The sequence below is a fragment of the Puma concolor genome, chromosome A2, assembly GCF_028749965.1.
Source record: "Puma concolor isolate L17-30 chromosome A2, mPumCon1.1.hap2, whole genome shotgun sequence".
NCBI lineage: Eukaryota > Metazoa > Chordata > Mammalia > Carnivora > Felidae > Puma > Puma concolor.
Window position 1 is genome coordinate 115,665,735 of NC_141668.1, and position 20,831 is coordinate 115,686,565.

Sequence of the window (20,831 nt, forward strand, 5' to 3'; positions counted from 1 at the left end):
AAGAAATGAGTCATATTTGCAAACAAGCCGTGCTCAGCCAATCTTCCCCTGCAGCTGTCGGAAGGAGGAGGCGGTGGAGAGAGCCTTGTGTGGCCCCATGCTCGGGGAGGACGGGCTCTTTTATAATTGTTGCCTCCGCCAGTCTCCAGGGAAGAGCCATGGCCAATAAATGGCTGGCCGGCAGTCAAAAGGAAACGATTTGGCCCACTCGGAGGACGTATTTACATCTCTGAGTGCCGGCTGGACGGCAGCGGGGCGGCCGACTCAAAACAGACGTCCAGGCGATTCTTTTTTGGATCCCACCCTGGAATGAATCATTACTATTCTTGGACAAGAATGCAGCTCACCTCTGGGCCTCCTCCCTCTGTATGAGAGATGCAGGGAAGCCTGGGATGCTGGGGGCCCTCGCAAAGGGCAGCGTAGGACCTGGTACACAGGGGGCTGGTCCCCAGGGCAGCATCAGAAAAAGGGAACCAGGCCCAGGGTTGATTTTTAGCTGGGTAATTTCAGGTGAATTCCTGAACCTCTCTGAGCCTCAGTTTCCCCATCAACCAAATGGGTACAATTAATTTACTCAGTTAATGTCTGTTGGACACCCACTATGTGCCAGGCACTGCTCTGGGTCCAGCAATGATCAGACACAGGCCCTGCCTCCATGGACGTGTCATTGGAGTAAGACAGCCAGACATTACACAGATAACACAAATATGATTGTAGTATAAAAGTGATGATCCATGATGAAAAATAAAGCCGGGGCGGGAGAAGGAGAGTGACCAGGGATGCTATTTTCATACGATGGACAGGAGAGGCTGCCCCAGTGAAGTAACATTTGAACAGAAACCTGAAGCAGGGAGGGCGTTGGCATGTCTTGTAACACGTGGCTGGGAAAACAACCAGTTCAAAGGTCCTGAGGCAGGACCTCTGTGCTCAATCTATTCAGAGAACATAGTGGCTGAAGGGGCCGTACTGAGGTTCGAGATGGGACTACCATACATAAGCTTGTCCCGGACACGTCCCATTTACACCTGTGGTCCCACTGTCATTATTAATAGGTCTGAATGATAAGAGTATTTGGTCACCTTATTCAGGGAGGCAAAAAAGAGATGGGGGCAGCTTGGGAGGGCCTTGTTAGCCAGGTCGGTAGGAGCCAAGGGAGGATATGGAACAGAGGAGGGGTGTGACCTGACTTGGGTATGGACACATTCTTTCTTGATGAGAACGGACTTGGGGGCAGGGTGACAGTGGAGGCAGGAAGGCAAGTGGGAAGCCTGCTGAAGTAGCTCTGGGGAGCAGTGGGGGCCCAGACAGTAGTGGTGGCAGTGCTGGGGACATGGCTAGATTTGGGGTAACGTGCAGTCTCCTGGGGTGGTTAGCAGGCACCGTCGAGGGGCAGTGCACCACAGCCGTGCCTCTGGGGTACAGCACTCTACAGTTTCCTGAGCCCTCCCATGCAGCACAGGGGGAAGGCCCAACAGATCCCTATCTGTTGCTTTGTGGCTGAGGCCACAGGAGTCCCACGGTGGGGGGGAGGGGGCTTGGGGAGGGTCCTTCACACTTGGGTCCCTTCAAAGAGGGGTTCGAACGGATGCACACACTCTCTGGCCTCCACGGCTACCCAAAGATATCTTTGGAAAGGATGTTGGTCACTTTGGCCCTGGGCCCACATTGGGCTCTGTTTTGACAACCCCTGACGGATGAGACATACTCATTCCATTCCTAGAACGTCTGCGTGGCCCATTACAAACATTTTCAAGAATTTTAAATAATTTTTATAAAGGTGCTATTAAAAACATGGAATCCTTCTTCGGACAACATCAAACATTCACCGAGAAAAACATTCAGACTGAAAACAGCCAAATAGAAAAAATGGTATTCAGTGCCAAGTGAGTGCCCCTCCCCCGTGTCCCCACCGCCAGGTCCCCCTCCCCACAGGCAGCGACTGCAACCGCGTCTTGTGTGTCCTACCAGAAATAGTCTGTGCGTAGTCAAGCACAAATGTACATCCACCCCCTTCCCTTTTGAACACAATAGGGAGCATGCCACAGTGCTGTCCACCTTGCTTTGTTCACTTGTTTTATGTTCCTTATCTGCATCCAGGGAGCTTTCCCATTGTCTTAGGGGCCGTGGCGCATCCCACTGTGTGTCTTCCCTGCCCCTGAGGAGCCCCTGTTGAGGGCCATTTGGGTGGCGTCCAGGCGTCGGCCCTGCAGACGCTGCTGCGATGAATAGCTTGGGGTGGACCCCGTCGGTGGCCACACGTGCAAGAGTAATTACAGGAGAGAGTCTTAGGAACGGAGTATTGCCGGATCCAAGAGCACGTGCCTTTAACAGTGTCGCTGCAGGTGTCGCCAGCTCCTTTAGGGAATTCGCTGCCAGCAGCAGAGACTCAGTTTCCTTGTTTGTTGTGGCTTCCGTAGCTGCGCAGCTAGCTGCCCAGAGCAAGCCTCCCGTCTGTCACGGGCACCAGGGGTTTACCCGGCACAGGAGGGGGAGAAGGTCGAAAGGGCGTCCGTGAACCGGCTGGCCGTGGTGTGGTCAGATTCTGAGCTCTGGGGTTTCAAGCTCCTCGGTCGGCTTGCCCTTAGGAGAGCAGAAAAGGCCGGGCACCTCCTCAGCGTTAGCTGAGCACCTACTGTGTACCTGCCTGTGAGATCCTTTTCCTTGGGATGTTTGGAGCCTGGTAGGCAAGACAGACTTTTCACCCGTGGGTGACACTCGGTGCAGCCACATATAGAAGCCGCAAGACCGACAGGGACTCTGGTGGTCTGTGGGGCAGCAGGGAAGGCTTCTCTGGAAGCCCGAGGGCCGCGTGGCTGGCAATGCAGAGGGTGTGCAAAGGTGTGGAGGTGGAAAAGCACTCTCCCTGTGACGCTGCCCATTCACAAGGAAGCCTTGGGCCGCTGCCCAGCATGCCCCGGGCCTTCATTGAAGGCGCTGAGCTCTGGAGCCTGCGGGAAGGGCTTTTTATTCTCAGGCAGCTGCAGCCGCCAGATCCACGTGCTTGGCAGGGCCCCAGGCGGGATGCGTCTGGCGGACGGCCTGCCTCACGGGGATGCCCCCTGGCCTGAGGCTTCAGGTGACCCTGGCCCATAGCAGGGACTGGACAGATTCTTTTTAAAGTTTAGGCTCTATTCTCTGTTTGCCAGAGGAGCAGCATGGGGGAGTCCACAGAGTGCGGGCTTTTGGAGTCAGACAGGCTTGAGTACAGGGTGGTAACACTGTCGCCTGCTGGCTGTGTGTCTGTGGGCAATTGGGTCTTCCGTGCCTTGGTGTTCCCCATCTGTAAAATGGAGCCAGTGACCTTAGTCCTTGAATCAGATGAGATGAATTGAAAAGGCCTTGTGGATGGTATGAGCACACCATTGTGGGTGACAGAGGGGAGGCCATTAGATGTCAGGGTTCTCATCAAGAAAAGGGTAGGAAAGCTGCCCCCTTTTAAGGTGCGTTAATGGTAATACTGCATGGATTGGTCCAGAGTGCCATGTGAACTTGCCAGCTGCCTCAGCTGAGTCCCTGGTTCGTTCACTCAACAGGTATTTATCGAGGCTGTACTATGTGCCACTGTGCCACATGCTCTTGTAGGTGCTGGGACCATGGCAGTGACCCAAAGAAAGGCCTCGGTTGAATGCCAATTGAGAGGGGCATCTTGGATTTATTCAAGGTCCTCATGTTGACTCTGGAAAAAAGAAGGAAAAGCAATGACACATCTGGCCCAGTAGGCATTCTGAGACCCAGAGCCCTGACCACAGGGAACTTCCCACAGGCTGGCTGAGAGCTAGGGAATGGTCTGGAATGCTTTGCCAGGCAGCAGCATGGGGGCAGGAACTGTTACCTGCGTTTTACAGAAGAGAGCCTAGGGCACAAAGTCACACTCCCTCTCTGCCTCTCTTGCTTGAGTGTGGCCTTGAAACCAGGAGCGAACTTTGGTTAGAACAGGAGCGAACCAGATTTTTCCCAGGGGAGCACGAGCTCCCTGGCTCCCATGGTCAGCAGCCCGGGGATTCAGCAGACAGGGACCCTGGTGGAGTGGCGGGCAGGGCTGACGTCCCTGGGCTCCGTGTGCCTGCCCTTGGTCACTGCTGCAGTATCAGGGCTCCGGGACAATGGGGACAGTTTCTTGGCATTACGATGTGTGGCTTCTGGCCGTCAGCACCCCGTGCTGCCCCACCCTGACTTCAGATGGCATCTGCCCCGCAGAGATGTGTCTGTGAGTAGGTGTTTCTATGCATCTTCCACAGGTCAGTAAGTCTCTTGGACTCCCAAGGACCCAGCCTCTGCTGTGTGATGCCGGGCAGGGAGGGTGGGTGCTCTGAGCTGATTAGCCTTCAGACCATCTACCTGTCCCCACCCCCCTACCTCCAAGACCTTCACATCCCTGCTGGGGGTTGGGAGGAGACCAGCATCGCTTAGGTACCAGGACCTACTCTGGGCGTCTCAAGGCCAGGACAGAAACAGGTTTACCCAGTGCTGGTTGCACCCGGACCCTGTAGTTAGTACTTCGTGTGGGTTTTCTTTTCTTTTTTTCTTTTTATTTTTTTGTTAACGTTTATTTATTTTTGAGACAGAGAGAGACAGAGCATGAATGGGGGAGGGTCAGAGAGAGGGAGACACAGAATCGGAAACAGGCTCCAGGCTCTGAGCCATCAGCCCAGAGCCCGACGCGGGGCTCGAACCCACGGACCATGAGATCGTGACCTGAGCCGAAGTTGGCCGCTCAACCGACTGAGCCACCCAGGCGCCCCGTGTGGGTTTTCTTTTAACACCAGTCTCTATAAAATGCTGTGCAGCCGCATGTAGAAGCCTCGTGAGGCTTACATTTTATTTATTTATTTTTTTTTAATTTTTTTTTCAACATTTATTTATTTTGGGGACAGAGAGAGACACAGCATGAACGGGGGAGGGGCAGAGAGAGAGGGAGACACAGAATCGGAAACAGGCTCCAGGCTCTGAGCCATCAGCCCAGAGCCCGACGCGGGGCGCGAACCCATGGACCGCGAGATCGTGACCTGGCTGAAGTCGGACGCTTAACCGACTGCGCCACCCAGGCGCCCCGAGGCTTACATTTTAGTGGAGATCTGGATAAGGAACAGGGGTGAATAGAATAAGAGGGATGGGACAGAGTGTTGGGGGAGGGTAGTCATTCCCATTTCACAAATGAGGAGACTCAGGTCCAGGAGTTTGGGTAACCAGCCCAGTGATTACACTGTAGAGCCAAGTTTGAACCCAGTGTTTGGCCCTTGGTGGGCACTGAAGCAGGGTCTACTAAGAATCAATCCACAGGAATTAGTACCCATTTTACAGATGAGGAAACTGAGGCTTGGAGGTTTACTTAACTTTCCTGAGGCCAGACTGGGTTGAACCCAGGTTCGCCTGACGTAGGAGTCCGAATCTATCTCCTTGTTGACTTCTCCACAGCCCTGTGGCCTGGGTGGGAGATGCTTCAAAGTCCCATGGCAATTCCAGGGCTTCGAGAGGCGAGAGGCCTTGTGGAAACATGGCACCTGAGTCGGGGTTTCAACCCCAGCCTGTTGGCACCTCGGCCTCAGCTCTCGCTGTCCCAGGGCCGGCCCGACTGACTTGCGGCTTTGTTTGCTCGAAGGCGCAATGTGCTGAGCTTGTCCTCTGGAATCGACGACCCCGGCTCCTTGAAGTGGGACCTTGCTCTCTGCCTTCTCCTCGTCTGGCTGGTCTGTTTCTTCTGCATCTGGAAGGGCGTCAAGTCCACGGGAAAAGTGAGTGGTGTTTCTGTCTCTCCCCTGCCTCAGCCCAGAGAATCTTCCGCCTATCCCCCTCCCAGGCCCTCCCGCTTGGACGCAGAGCCCAGACCAAAGTGCTGGTGTGTGCGACAGAGCAGTCCCCTAAAAGAAAATAAGGCCCTGCTTTGTGGTATTTGCCCACTTCGTGGTGGAAATACTCCCACCATGTCTGACTTCAAGTTACCAAGGGCTTCACAATGAGCTAACACAATTCCTGAAAATTGGTCAGTGGGCTCTGTGGCGCCTGTACAAGCTCCCATAATCACTGGCTCCCACGGCCAAACGTAGCTGTTAGCAGATATCCGACTTTAGCTTTGTAACTGTGAAGTTAGCTGCAAGGAAGGTGAGCTGGCAGCTTGATCGTCGGTTCTCAGCCAGTCCCTAACAGCACGGACCCTGTCCCTGCAAAATGCGCCCTGACGGGCAGCATCTCCCGCAAACTTGCTGGCAATGCAGACCCATGGGCCTCCCCCACACCTGCAGAATCAGAACCCACATTTGAACAGCATCCCCGGATAATCCAAATGCTCACTGAGGGTTTGAGAAGCACTGACCGGGAGTTTTGCTGCTAAGTCCGATGCACTGAATCATCTTACCAGTGACATTTCAGCCGGAAACTGAGTTGTTAGTTATTAAGGAAAGCTTTCGCTGATAAGATTAAGTCATGTGCTCATAACCAAGATGTTAGTTGTTAACCAGAATGTTAGCCATCACTGAAATATTCGCCGCTGATTTAATATGTTACACGATGACTAGACTGTTAGCTATTAACAGAGGTAGTAGCTGATCATTAAAATGTTAGCTTATAATTGAGGTTTTAGGTATGGGCTGGTGTATTGGCCATCATGAAAATGTCAGCCTATGATTAAAATGTTACCTGTTAAAGTTAGAGCTAAACCATTACCTGATTAACCAAGACACTGGCCGGCATCATGGTCATTGCCATCTCAGGTCAGTGCAGAGGGCTCTGTCATGATAAGGGGTGTGAGCCCGTGCCTCGGCCAGGCTCTAGGCCATAGTGAAGGTGTTGGCTCATCTGCCTTTACATGTCCCTCATCTATCATTTCCCTCCTATCAGTTGCATCTCGATGGGGGAAAATCTCTTTAAGGTCTAAAAGCCCCCAAAGGTCAAGCGAGTATGTTAAGGTGGCATTTGAGGTACAGCAGTGGGCAGTGGGTGGTTACGTTGTTTGGAGAAGGGGCCTTTGCTGCACCGGAATTTAAATGAAAGACCCTGTTGTCTCTGGATGAAGAGCCCCTGAAGTGAAATCACGGATCTGAATGGATCCCAGCATCTCCTTCAGGGCAAGATCCGGGCGCCCAGGATGGCAGAGGCAGAATGGGAAGGATTCTGGAGTGGGGGCCTGCCCAGCCCACACACCCTCTGCCTGTTTCTGTGCTCGGAGCCATCCTGCAGTCCTAAAACCCCGTCCAGAAAGGAAGCAGGCCAGGCTTCAGAAATGTCCACACGGAGCACCCCTGGCCAGCATTGCCCTACCGGGACAGGCAGGAAGAGGGCCCCTTGAGCAATCCACACAATGCCTCAGGGAGCGCGTTCACCCGTGACACCCCACCTCCTCCTCCATCTTGTGTGCAAGCTGCTTCCTCACCGCCTTTCTTCAAACGTGAGGGAACTAAGCTGGGAGAGGTTAGCCAGCTTGTTCAAAGGTACTGCCTCACCTTGAAGCCCCAGTTTCCTCATCTACAGAACGGGTGGAAGCGAGGGTTCAAACAAGAAGTGTTACATAGCCAGCACGATGCTTGTCTCAGATGGTACAGTAAATACCAATCCTGTTTTCACTGGGCCTCCGTTTCCCCACTTGGAGATGAGTTTTTCTCAGGAAGTTTCTATGGAGCAGTGTTCTTGAGCAATGCTGGAGACATGATCGTTTCCTTATTTTGTGCCTCTACTATTCGTCAGGTCCTATTGTAGGAATGGGGCCGGGGGACATGCAGGGGTCAGCAAGACAGACAGACATCTCTGTGCTCCAGGAGCTGACACATTTGCTGGTTGTGACAAGGTGAATGTGTGAAATATATAGGAGTCAGGTGGTGACTAGAGTATGGTGGTTAAAGGACAGTGTGGTGAAGGGGAATAGGAAGTGTTGGGGTATACCTTTAAATAGGGTGGCCAGGCAGGCTCACCAAGAAGGTGACTTTGGGGCACAGGTCTGAAGGCAGTGAGAGGTAAGCCATGTGGATATCTGGAGGAAAAAACAATTCTAAAGAGAGAGAACAGCCAGTGCAAAGGCCCTGAGGTATATCTGATCCAGACCTATGGGGAGCCCCCAGTCTGATGGAGGAAGCTGATGTTTCGCAGGAACAGTGGGCAAGACAATAGAATCAAAGCGAAAAGCGGAGGGTACCAGGCTGCAACTGTGGCCAGTTGAAGACGTGACTTGACAGAGGTCCCCTACCCTTCCCCACCCCTGGAGACAACCTCCTCCTCACACAGCTCCAGGCCCCTGAGGGGCGGGCATGGCTCCCAGAACAATAGCAGGGCCTGGGCCAGCCCAAAGAAGCCAAGACAAACACAGTAAGGCTCTGTGGACTTCCTTGAGCTCTACAGCCTGCCTGCCTGCCCGCCCGCCGCCAGCCGCCAGCCATGGCTTTCAGCCCTGGCCACAGACCAGGTTCATGGCCGCTGTGGGGGCTGGGCCCATGGGCAGCAGGGCAGACCTCATCCTGGCATGGCCCTGCTTCAGTGGCTGACACTGGTCCGGTAGGGAGGGGGTGGACGGAGGGAGGGCCTGGGCAGCTCAGGACCCAAGTTCAAGTCACTTTGCCTCTCTGAGCCTCAGTTCCCTTTTTTGTAAATTGTCGGCATTCCAAGGATCTGAGCCGTGGCCCAGGTATGCTGGGGCTTAATTCATTCAACAAACCGTGATAATGGCAGCAAATGCTGTGTAACACACATCACCAGGCACTGTTCTCAGTGCTGTTTATTAGCTCATTTAACCATCCTAATGTTCTGAGGTGTCTGGGACAAGCTGGGATTTGAACCCAGACAGCCCAGCTGCCAAGCTCGGCGCCCTGCATTCTTCCACCCCCTAACCATCACCTGCTGCCTGCCCTAACCTGTGCTAGCCTGATGGTGCAGTGGGGCATGAGGCAGGCATGTCCCTGCTCACAGAGCCTCAGGTCCAAGAAGGTGACGCAAGTCTAGACCCTCACACAGGAAGTACGGCGCCATGGACCCGAAGGGGAACACATTCGCGGGCAGACAGGAGCACAGACATGGTCTGAGGCCGCACCCTTCCATCGCCAGCTCTTCCGTCTGGCTCTTAGAAACAAAGGGGTGGCAGTCAGAGTCAGATGTGGTTTGGGATCTCAGTTTCGGTCCCACAGGCTGCGTGACTTTGGGCACGTCCTTCCGCTTATGTGAAACGAGTTCGTGATGCTGCCCTCACACACACAGGGGTGCTGTGAAAGCCTTCAGGGCCTGCCTAGGTGCTGGGCACAGACTCATGGCCCCACCTCTCGGACCTCCATCTCTGGGCTGAGGGACCCCAGTTCCCCAGGCCTTTCCCCCCAAGGGAAGTTCAGGGCAGTGGGAGACTAACCTGTCTCCCTCCTGCCTTGCAGACCACCTTCTCTCCACCGTCCCTAGGGGAGTGAGGAAGAGTTGTCCTCTCAAGTTTCCAGGGCAGTTGGGCCACAGGGCTTTTGGATCAAGGGCTCAGAAGAACCATGAGCTTGCCAGCAAGAGTGGAAAAATACCACGTCCCGTGGCAAGGCCTGCTGGGCCACCACTAGAGGCCCACTGGCGGCGGCTGGCACCAGCCTCTCCCGTGAGGATCCCGGGGGAGTCACGGAAAAGTTGAGAGAATGGGTCTCAGGGGCTTGTCCTCAGAGCAGCGAGTTCTGCAAAACAAGGGTGGCTTTCCAAAAAGGCAGATGAAGTGGGGTGACTAGGTGGGGCTGTGATCAGGTGGGGCTGTCCTGGTCTGGACTGGGGGAGGGACACGGATAACACGCACGCACACAAAAGACACGGGACTCTGAGGTCAGCTGGCCTAGATCAAGTCCCACCTCTGCCACCTACCAGTTCTGTGACCCCAGGCACCTGACATCAACCTCTCTGGGCCAGTCTTCTCATCTAGAAAATGCAGGTGATACACGTACCGACCCCTTTAGGATTAAATGAGTAACACACATAAAGCTTAGTAGAGTGCCTGGCACACAGTAAGTGCTACTTAAGTGCTTGTTAAACAAATGTAATATGTGAAAACAAGGGAAGCCACCCCCATCCCTGGGTGGTTTCCTGTGTCCCTGACACAAAGCCCTCTGGCCAGAGCCTGGTTGCCCAGCCTGGTGGGGCCCAGCTGGCTTTGAAGTGGCCGCCCTCTGGGGACAGCGTGCTGTCAGCAGCTGTTGTTCACCAGGCCCAGGGTGTGGCCCACAGCAGGGCCCAGAGTTGGGAACTGGTTGGGGGCCTGTCTGCAGGAAGGGAGGAGCGGCCTGGAGGGGGCCATGCTGGGTTTCTTTCTTTCACCCCTTCTGTGGCTTCCTGGCCTGCCTCCGCCCTCTGCATCTGCCTTCTGGTCCTTGGGAAATTGGAAGGGTTCTCTGCTGGGAAAACTGAGGCCCTGATGGAGCAAAGGCATCCCGGGAAGGAGCTGCAGAGACAGGTGTAGGGCCCGCCCTTCACCTGGGGTCACCAGGATCACTGCCGAGGTTCCCTGAGGGTGGCAGGTGAGGTCAGCTCCCTTAATCCTCCCCATACAGATGGAAGCTGAGGCCAAACCACCCAGCTGGGAGGTGGCGGAGGTGGGATGCAAACCCCAGCCTGGGTGACCCACGCCACTCTACCCTTCCCCTTGGGGTGGCAGGGCTGGAGGGAACTTCAGAGCTCATCTGGCCTGAGCCTCCCACTTCGGCGGGCTTCAGCTTGTGGGGAAACGAAGCCCAGAGAGGGACAGTAGCTTGCTCAAGGTCTGACAGCAAGCCAGTCACTGAGCTTGAAGTTCAACCTGTGCCCTTGGGGAGTCCAGCCTTCCTCGGGTCGTTGGAAGGATTGAATAAACTGCCAGACTTGGAAGGACTTTTTTTTTTTTTTTTTTGAGAGAGAGAGAGAGAGAGAGAGAGAGAGAGGGCAAGTGCGAGCAGGGGAGGGGCAGAGGGAGAGGGAGAGAGAGAGAGAGAGAGAGAAAGAAAGAATCTTAAGCAGACTCCATGCTCAGCATGATGCCCGACTCAGGGCTCGATCTCACAACTGTGAGATGGTGATCTGAGCCGAAAACAGAAGAGTGGGACACTTAACCGACTGAGCCACCCAGGCGCCCCACAGAAGGGCTTTTTATTGCTCTGCCTCTTAAGTGCTGTGTGACCTGTGTGGGCAAGCAGTGGACTTGCCCAGGTCATCTACAGAGCACAGGACCTGCACCCAGGGCCCATGGAGATTAACCACCTTGCTCTGAGCAAAGGCTTCAGTTCCTCACCTTCGTGATGAACACGGGGCGCCTGGGCGGCTCAGCTGGTTGAGCATCCCAGCTTCGGCTCAGGTCATGATCTCACAGCTCATGGGTTGGAACCCTGCATTGGGCTCTGTCCTGACAGCTCAGAGCCTGGAACCTGCTTCGGATTCTGTGTCTCCCTCTCTCTCTCTGTGCCCCTCCCCTGCTCACACTCTGTCTGTCTGTCTGTCTGTCTCTCTCTCTCAAAAATAAAATAAACATTAAAAAAAAAAAGACGAAGATAGGACTGAAACCTACCTCAAAGGACTAGGGTAGGGCAGGACCAACTAAGTATAGAAGTTGCTGCACTTGGAATAGTACCACGCTCACAGTAAGCATTCAATAAGTGCTGGTTGGCGGTACTGGCTGAGGGCAGCCGAGCCAGGCGGGTCCTGAGAGCTTTTTTCTTGCCCTTTTCCAGAGGCCCTTTCTAGTTCTTTCTACTCAAAGGGATGTTGGCCATCCAAGAACTGTGCTCCAGTGAGGGTTCCTGTGCCAGATCGGTGGGGTTCAGGGTCTGTCAGCCTCCATTGGCCTCTGTTACCCACCTGGGCACTTCTGGCTGCAGTAACCTAGCACTGCCCCCGCCCCCCAGCACCACAGACACATTCATGCTCTCTGGGTGTCTGTTTCCTCACCTGTAAAACAGGTGCATTGGCTACATAGTCGTTCCTTTCTGAGGTCCCGAGGGAGTCAGGGGCTCTGCGACCTAGTCTTAGCATTTCAGGTGGTCAACATGACCTTTCTGTATGTGCTCCATCGGCAAAGTGAAATACCTCATGCCTTTGCTCAGAGCGAGGTGGTTCATCTCCACGGGCCCTGGGTGCAGGTCCTGTGTTCTTTAGATGACCTGGGCAAGTCTTCAAGCCCTGTTGAGCCTCGGTTCCTCCTCTGTCAGCACGGTGGCCAGCACACCAGTTTAGGGGGGATGTGGTGAGCACGAAGTGGGCTCGGGCCTGGGGAGTCCTCATTCAGCCAGTGTCCTGCCGGAAGTACCAGGAGTTCGCTGCCTGTTCAGAGCTGTGCACCTCTGAGCCCCTCCCAGGCATAAACCCTGCCTGGAAACTTCTCGGGTTGAAGGAAAAGATTAGGAAATCCATCTAAGAGAACTGAAGCCACACGGTGTTTGAAGACCAGCGCTCTCAGGACAGGGGAGGATATGGAGGGCAGGCCCTTGGCAATGGCACGGCACAGCCTCGGTCGTCTCTGGTCCCCACCCCCAACCTGCCTTAGGTTGCCTGGGATGTGCTGTGTGATCCAGGGAAGGCCGTGGGCCTCCCACGGCCCCAAGGGAGTGGAGGCTCCTCCCCATCTCCTGGCCAAGGGGCTTTAGAGACTTCATCTCCTCCTAGAAGTTCTCGTGTCCTTCCTACAAAATCAGAGTCAACAACAGGCCCCATTTCTCGAGCACCGAAGTGCCAGGCACTCACCTCAGCTTTTGACAGAGGTCTTTTATTACTTTTGTCTCCACTTACACATGAGGGAACAGTCCCAGAAAGGTTAAGCATCATGGCCAAGGCCACCCAGCAAGAGAGGGGACGGAGCTGGGATTTGAACCCACACTTAACTGATCCCGAACCACAAGAGTCGTACTAACAGTTGTAATGTCAGCTAACACGTACTGAGTGTCACACGCCAACCACTGGGGTCAGCCTTTTACACATACACTTGATAGTTCACACTCTTACTTTCCATGAGTGTCTGTTCGTGAGGGCAGGGATTCGTTTTCTGCCTTGTCCACCGCTCTATTGCCAGGGCCTAGATGTTCAGTAAATATTCATAGGATTGCTTTCATTGAATCTCAGTAAATCTGTGAGGTGAGTACTTGTGTGATACCCAGGTTACAGGTGAGGCAACTGAGGCCCCGAGAGGTTAAATGATATGTGTAAGGTCACACAGCACGTGAAGCAGCAGGCTCAGCTCCAGACCTTCGGCTCCGGAGGGAATGCTGGAATGTGACAGCAGCAGGTGAGGCCACGGGCCCCCCTGAATCCCTCTCGTCCCTCACAGGTTGTCTACTTCACGGCCACCTTCCCCTTCGCCATGCTCCTGGTGCTGCTGGTCCGTGGACTGACACTGCCCGGTGCAGGCGCAGGCATCAAGTTTTATCTGTACCCCGACATCAGCCGCCTGGAGGACCCACAGGTACACCAGGAGGCAGCCTGTCCTCCCTCTCACCCGGGGCCAGGCAGGGCAGGGTGCGGGGGAAGCGAAGCTGGCGGCCCAGTTTCCGCGGTTCTTGGGCACACGCATCTGGTCGGGCCGTCCGGCTCCGGTACTTTTCCGCTGGGCCGTGGCAGTTTGTTCACCGTGCACATGGGCCCTTCCCGCTGTGGGCGTATCTTTTCATGTCGAGGCCTCCTGAGGCCAGCCAGTTATAGTCTTCTTCGGGCCCTGTGCCAGGTAAGGGGGGGCTGGTCTCAGGAGCCAGCCTCCTCCTCGCCCCTGGCCTCTGCCCGCAGTGGCCGAGAGGGCTGCCTCGTGGGGATGGGAGAGTCGGCTCAGCAGTGCCGCTTCTGGCTTCCTTGGCCGAGGTCGGAATTCAGAGTTGGCGATGAGCTCTTGGAAGGTCAGGGGGCAGGTACTGAACGTCTGGCTCCTGGCAGTCAGCCATGTGACCGCGGGAGGTTGGAGAACACCCTACAATGTTTTACTGGCCCATTTGAGGACCTTTTGTCCCCGGGATCCTCAACCTTCAAGTTGCCTTCAAGGTCCTGTGCTGCTCTGGGTCTCCTCCCCACTGCCCTCTCGCCCTCTCCTAGGTGAGAGGGGGCTTGGCCAACATCAGAGGACAGCTGGGAAGGCAGTTTTGTGGCCATCGGGAGCTGCTCAAGGAAAGTTCTGGAGAGCAGCTTTGCCTGCATAATCCGTTCGGGAATCCTCCCCGTTCCAACTCGGGGGTCCCCGGACAATAGCAGTTACGGTAACGATAGCGGCCTTGACTTCACGGTCTTACCCTGTGCCTGCACTGGGCTGAATCTATTTTCCGAAAATAGGCATGATAGTGCTGTGCGTCAGGGCAGTGGAGCCCATGGTACAGATGTGAAAACTGAGGCTCCAGGCGGGAGTCCCTATTGCCCACAATCATTTCACAGTTGGAATTCAGATCTGTCTGCTTCAAAAGTCCATCCTCCTAATCCTGACGCTCAGTGACTGGGGGTTTCTTTGACTTCTGGGCTTCCTTGCAGCTCAGTATTGCCTTCAAAGACGCCTTGGATTCCAGCACAAGTGCTCACATTGCAGTCAAGAGTCTGCACATTTTGAGGTGCCCAGGGCCCGCACTGCCCCCTCCAGGAAGCTGGTCCTAACGGTCCCTTCTCTCTCTCCTTACACTCCCGCCCCAACCCCCGTAGGTATGGATTGATGCCGGGACCCAGATATTCTTCTCCTACGCCATCTGCCTGGGGGCCATGACCTCTCTGGGGAGCTACAACAAGTACAAGTACAACTCGTACAGGCAAGTGTCGCGCCAGCGGGCCTGGTAAACCTTAGAAATGATGATGTTTAAAGAAAAAAAAGAGAAGAAGTAGGGAGCGTGGCTTCCTTGTGTTGTGAATTAACTTGCTCCCTGACATATGTGTAACTTAGGGACTGTATGCTGCTGGGATGCCTGAACAGTGGTACCAGTTTTGTGTCTGGCTTCGCAATTTTTTCCATCCTGGGCTTCATGGCACAAGAGCAAGGGGTGGACATTGCTGATGTGGCTGAGTCAGGTATGGTGGTATTGGTGGCAGTGGTGGTGGGCACTGCCACCTAGTGTGTAAGCCAAGTACTGCAGGCATGAAGCCAGACCCCAGGGGGCTTTGGGGGGGGGGACGAGCCTGGTTTCCGAAACGGACCCCCCCCACCAAGATGTCCCCCACATATCAAAGAGTACAAAAGCTAAATTTTAAGCACTTTGCAATTTGGCCCAAGGGGCTAGCAGAAACATGGGGGTTGGTTAAGTTGGGGGAATACTTAGCTACTCTTGTGTGGTCTTCCCTCCCTCTCCTTCCCCAGCAAACTCCTGGTTTCAGCAACAGAAACCACTTTCCTAACTCAGGCCCAAGCCAGCCACCAGTCGGCATTCCATCACCACCTTCTCAGCTTTGGTTTCTGTATTTTGCACTTTGCTCCCAGCGCGCTCCCTCTAGCAAACCCATTCATTCATTCCACCGATGCTATTGATTTATGGAGTCTGCCCTGTGTCAGCCACCACCGTAGGCAGTGGGGTGGGAGAGAGACGGTGGGCATGGCGGTCGCCCGCTGGGACCGTGACAGACCCAGTTTGGGGATAGTTTGTGGGGACAGTGTCACCCCCTGGAGGCGTGGGGCCCTGTTGGTGGGGTGCTCCTTCCGGAAGTAGAGGAAAGTCTTAGAATCGTGAACTCTGCAAAGCCTGGGATCCTAGGCTGGGATCCTGGAGCTCCAGGAAGGTGGTTCTGGAACCTGAAAATGACAAAGCCTTCAGTTGCTAGAATCCTAGAGCCTCAGAACCACAGTATTCTAGGACTTGCTGCCGGAAGTGCTAAGTCCTGGAACTGCAGCCATAGAACTGCAGTGGCCTGGATACGGGAACAGGAACCGCAGGCTCCCGAGTTCCCCAAGGGCTATCTTTGTGGCTTCTCTACCTCCCTCCTGTCCTGCCCATTCACTGGGTGGGTGCTCATCAGCTGCCTGGAAGGTTTGGTAACTTTGTACATGTCCTCTGCTGCACCCGACCTCTTGATTTCTCACGACCTCTCTGGGCCCACATGGAGAGAGGCGAGGGTCCTGGGCTGAGGCCCCTCTCAGGTCCAGAGGACAGCCTAGTGTCCTAACTCCAGGGACCACCACAGACCAGAGTCAGGCATAGCTAGAGCCCTTGCCATGGCATTGCCCTGGCCCTTGTTGGAAACAGGGTGGCGTCCTGGCTTCTCAGCCACAGAACCCTACCGTTGGGGGTCAGGGGTACCTCAGCATTGTGCATTTAGACGTCTGTTCTGCAGATGAGGAGACCAGTGGCTTGAGAGCAAGGGCCTTGCTCGGGCTGATCAGGATCCGAGTTGGGGTCTCCTGGACAGGGCGCCCGCCACCTCCTGGACAGGCCCCTCTGCCACGAGGACGTCCTCTGCCTCCTGCCTTCCCACTCACCCTGGACACACGTGATAATTCTGGTCTTCCCTGTGTGAGAACGCATCTGAGCTCCTCTGACTTTCTCTGACCTCAGAGCCCGTGGGCCCTGCTTTAATCCCTGCTTGGCAAAGATGTTCTCTGCCCCCTCCCCACAGCCCGCCCCGCAGTGTCACAGGACAAGTGTGGCAAGCCCACGCATCTCTCCGCTGGCCCCCAGTCCCAGGTCGGACCATCAGACATAGCTTTCCTTCCCCAAGGGCCCCAAGAAGCAGGCCAGGGACTGAGGACACAGAAAGTTAATTCCAGAAAGATCCACACCCACTTGGGAGTTTGGCAGGTCCAGTGATGAGGGGGGAAACCATTTGCAGCTTCTTTGCAGCGGCTTTTTTCAGTTGAGGGCTTGCAAAGCAGTTGTGATCGCCAGGAGCATGGAGTGAATTGGTGGTGGGATATACATATATATACACACATATATATGTGTGTATATATATGTATATCTCGATATCTAAAATAGATCTTTCTCTGTGGACAACTAGGTACTTTTATATGTGTATATATCATCACCCTAAGTTGTTTTCTTCCTCCTGTCCACTTCAAAGACCTTGTTGTTTATTCCCCACGGTGATGTCTGAACAGCTGACAGATACCTCAAGGGTGATTATTTCTCTAATAAGCTTTTAACAAGCACCATATTGAGCGAAGTGCATTTGAACAAGATAATTATTTGGCCGAACGGAGTATACACGGCACGTGCAGCGGCGCGTTCTCTGCTCGCGGAGGGGCATGCCTTGGTGCTCGGAGCGGCTGCGTGACTTCACATGGACTTCTCTCTCTATAGTTCCCCGTGCGCTTTTAGAGAAAGATGCTCAGACCCTCTCCCAGAGGCTGGCTTGAGAAAGGCAAAACTGAAATACAGAAACGAGCGTGTTGAGAACCTCCCCCAGGCCCCAGCGGGCGGGCGGCGGGTGGCGGGTGGGGGTTGGGGGGCCCCATTTTACATCTGTCTCGCAGTCGGCTGGACTTGAATCCACACGCAGTGACGCTTACCAGTCGGGCCAGAGCTGACGTGTAGGGGGACCAGGGGGGCCCCAGCGAGGTGCACATGGGGCTTCCGTTGCAGCTTGGACTTTGGGGTTTTGGTAGGACCGCCCCTTCTACCACTTCTCGTGGGATTTGCTACCATCGCCGCCTGAGGATACCCGAGTAGAGTCTGGACGGTAGAAGGACTCGCCCTTGCCTGCCGCATTTGTGGTTAACGCCCCACTGTGCGGTTTCTGGCTCCAAATTATTTTAAAGGTTTTTTGGGTTGGGTTTTTTTTTTTTTTTTGGTGTTTTTTTTGTTGTTGTTGTTGTTGTGTTTTGTTTTTTTGTTTTGTTTTTTTCTCATTCTTAAGCTAGTCATTTGGTTTCTGATATCTGCTCTAAATATCCTGGCCTCTAGCCCTTTTTGTTTTCACATTTCTTGACCTTATTTATTTATTTATTTATTTATTTAATTTATTTTATTTTTATTATTATTTTTTTTTAAGTTGTGGATCTTACTTTATTTTTTCAGCCCGGGCCCTTTCAGGCCTCCTTTCTTTTGCTGCTTGCTGCCGCCTCTTAGAACCACAGGTCTTAATCACTGGCTTAGTTCTTAACCCCTGGCTTCTCCCCCCAGATGCGCCGGAGACAGGAGGAGACATTTCTCTATGTCTCTGGAATGTTTCCAGGCAGAAAGATGCCCCCTGAGCTGGCGGGGCTCCCGTCTCCCACACCGGGCCTCCAGATTCTGTCCGAGTCCCCTCCTCAGAAACCAGAAGCCCTTTTCTAGGGAAGTGGGCTCAGCATCTGAGAATCTGAGCACGAGAAGTCTCCTTGGGAGTCATTTCCTGGATCCTGCCCCTCCCTTCTCAGGTGGGGAAGCAGGTCCCTGCAGGGGTGCGTGGTGACATAAAGAGAAGGTGGAGTGAGACCTGAATGGAAGTCTCGGGTCTCCGGAGCCTGGGGTCTTGCCCTGCGCACACCTCCCTTTAGCTTTGGGCCTTGCCTCTGACATTGCTCAGTGGGGTGCACAGACGCACCCCTGAAGTGAGGTTTGCCCTGCAGGGCATGGTTCTGTATTCTTTCACAATGTGTTAGTCATTAACTCAGAAGTAGAAACCTTTTCTTTGCCAACGGGGGCTTCGGTAGTCCGATAACCAGATCTTTCCCCCTTTGCTTCCCTCCAGCAAACGTTGGCCTGGTTACTCTGGTTTGGGGAGCCTTCCTTTTCCAAGCCGGCAGACTGGGTCCCAGGCTCGGTCCCATCTCCCGCCCCCAAATGGCCAGGTCTGCCGGATTCTGGTGTGAGGCCACTTGTACTGCTGCATAGGAGACAGATGCTAAAACGGGGCCCCACCTGAGCCCCAGTGCACCCCATCCGAAAGGGAGGCAGGCCTGGGCTCTTCCCCCAGGCACAGATTCAGACCTGGCTCCTCCCTGCACTTGGGGTTTGGGACACCGCCTCAGTCCCGAGTGTCTTTGTGTGAGCTCCAGTGCCCCGGGTGGCTGGGTCACTGATGTGCCTCCCCCTCTGCCCCTCCCCATTTTCTCTTCCCTTTAGGTCCTGGCCTGGCCTTCATTGCCTACCCAAAAGCTGTGACAATGATGCCGCTGCCCACGTTTTGGTCCATTCTCTTTTTTATTATGCTTCTCTTGCTTGGACTGGATAGCCAGGTATGTCCAGATCGAGGGGACGCTGTACAGAGGGAGTGCCCGGGGAAGTGTGGTTCTGGGAAGGTGCCCTTCATCGTGCCGTGTGTGACACCGTCACTCCCTTCCCGCCCTCACATCAGACTTGCACCAGCTTCAGCCAACAAGGGTTCCTCTAAGACCCCAGGGGTAGAAAAGGCCTCAGGGCAACAGGAGGAAGACGTCTGCCCCAAAGCTCGGGTCTTTGGCCCCAGCAAGGGGAAATGGATACCTGAGGCGTGTGGTTAAAATGAAACTAAAGATGGGAAATAGAAGGTCAAGGCCAAGTGGTGATGATGATGTGTTCCGTGGAGGGTCCACACGGGGACCCAGGACATGGCAGGCAGTTCAGGGAAGGGGCGACAGTGCCTGCCAAGCTGTCACTGATTGTCCTAAGTGCAGCCAGAGAAGCCCAAACCACACATGGTGTTCTGTGATTCCTGGCGCATGTGAATAGCGTCCCACGGAGTGAAACCATGATCTTCCAGTGCTGGGGAGCCTCGCTCAAGGCCCACCCTGTCCTCTGGCCAGCTCAGCTTCTGCCCTCCCAAGGCACGACTCCATCTATACCAACACTGTTTTCCTGCACTTCTGAACCCCTGTGTCCCGCCCCTCCAGGGCTCAGACCTCCATGGGGTGTGTCAGTGAGAGCCAACCAGGGGCTGAGACTGGCTTCGGACTAACAGTTCCAAGCCCCCATGCTGTATGACATTGGGCACATTCCCTCCCCTCGCTGAGACTCCGTTTTCTCATCTCGTAAATGGGTGTGATTATACCCACATTGCCTTGTATGAAGTACCAGGCACAGTGCCTGATACAGAGCAGCACGTGGTGCTTGGAAAACAGAGTTCTCTTGGAGATATGTGTATTTTCCTTGGGGTTGTCTCAAGATGACAGTTGAGAGGGCAGTCGTGATCCAGGAGTGGAGAGTTAGGATGCGCAGGGTGGGCTGGTGGTATGCCCAGACCAGAGCCCTGCACACGGTGCCACCACCCCGAGGCCGTCATCTGAGGTCCATCGCTGAAAGGCAGGCACTTTGCGGCCTTCTGTGTGGTCTGGGTATCTGGCTGCCTCATGGGAAACCTTTGGTCCAGAGGCCTGCTGCCAGTTCAGGAGAGGGCTTCACCGCCCACCCCATGGGCAGCAGCCTCAAAGTCGCTGCCCAGGGTGAGTCCCTGTGGACTCAGAACCAGATAGGAGGAACGTCTTAGAAGGTCAGGCAGAGGAGAGGAGGCAGTCTGCCAGCAAGGTCAAGAACAGAGTGAAGGATTTGGCAGGACGGGGACCAGGATTAGCAGAGAAGACAGAGTAGAAACATTTGGGAGACTGAAAACAAAATACTTGTGTAGTTGTTGGTGGGCTTGAGCTGTATAAACAGCAAGAGGAGTCCATTAATCATCTCTCGTTAATGAGTTTGGCCTTCGGAGGCCCCAAGCAAATGGCTTTTATAACTTCTTCCAAAGCTCTAAGTGAAAGCAAAAAACAAAAACAGAGAGTGGTTAATAAATGACAAAGCGTGACGTCTCCATGGGCCCAAAATGGGCCTCTTGGGCCAAGGAAGCTGCTTCCTGAGGGAGTGGAGGTGATTTATATTAAGTTTTCTCCCTGGGAGGCAGGTGGGGCCTGGCTGGTGAGGCACACCTCTGAGCCAGGCCTCATGGCGGCCAACGGGCTCAGGGAATCTTGGTGAGCTCTCCAAGCCAGCCTCAGAGGGAGCTGGCACCCTTTCCACTCAGAACCTGGAACTCAGGGCTCAGAGCCCTTCAAATGACCTGCCTAATTGATATCCCACGAAGGGCATGAGTAGGATTGG

General features: G+C 54.6%; 1 protein-coding gene across 3 annotated transcripts in view; it reads left to right on the top strand.

The window, feature by feature from the left end:
• The window catches only part of SLC6A6 (solute carrier family 6 member 6), an 88,886-nt gene that overhangs the window by 52,823 nt on the left and 15,232 nt on the right, over nucleotides 1–20,831 (top strand). For all 3 annotated transcript variants that reach the window (XM_086697333.1, XM_086697331.1, XM_086697332.1), the window contains 5 exons: nucleotides 5,600–5,732; nucleotides 13,223–13,357; nucleotides 14,566–14,669; nucleotides 14,801–14,925; nucleotides 18,891–19,003. In XM_086697333.1, coding sequence (XP_086553459.1) covers nucleotides 5,600–5,732; nucleotides 13,223–13,357; nucleotides 14,566–14,669; nucleotides 14,801–14,925; nucleotides 18,891–19,003 — 610 coding nt within the window. The remainder of the gene's footprint in view (nucleotides 1–5,599; nucleotides 5,733–13,222; nucleotides 13,358–14,565; nucleotides 14,670–14,800; nucleotides 14,926–18,890; nucleotides 19,004–20,831) is intronic.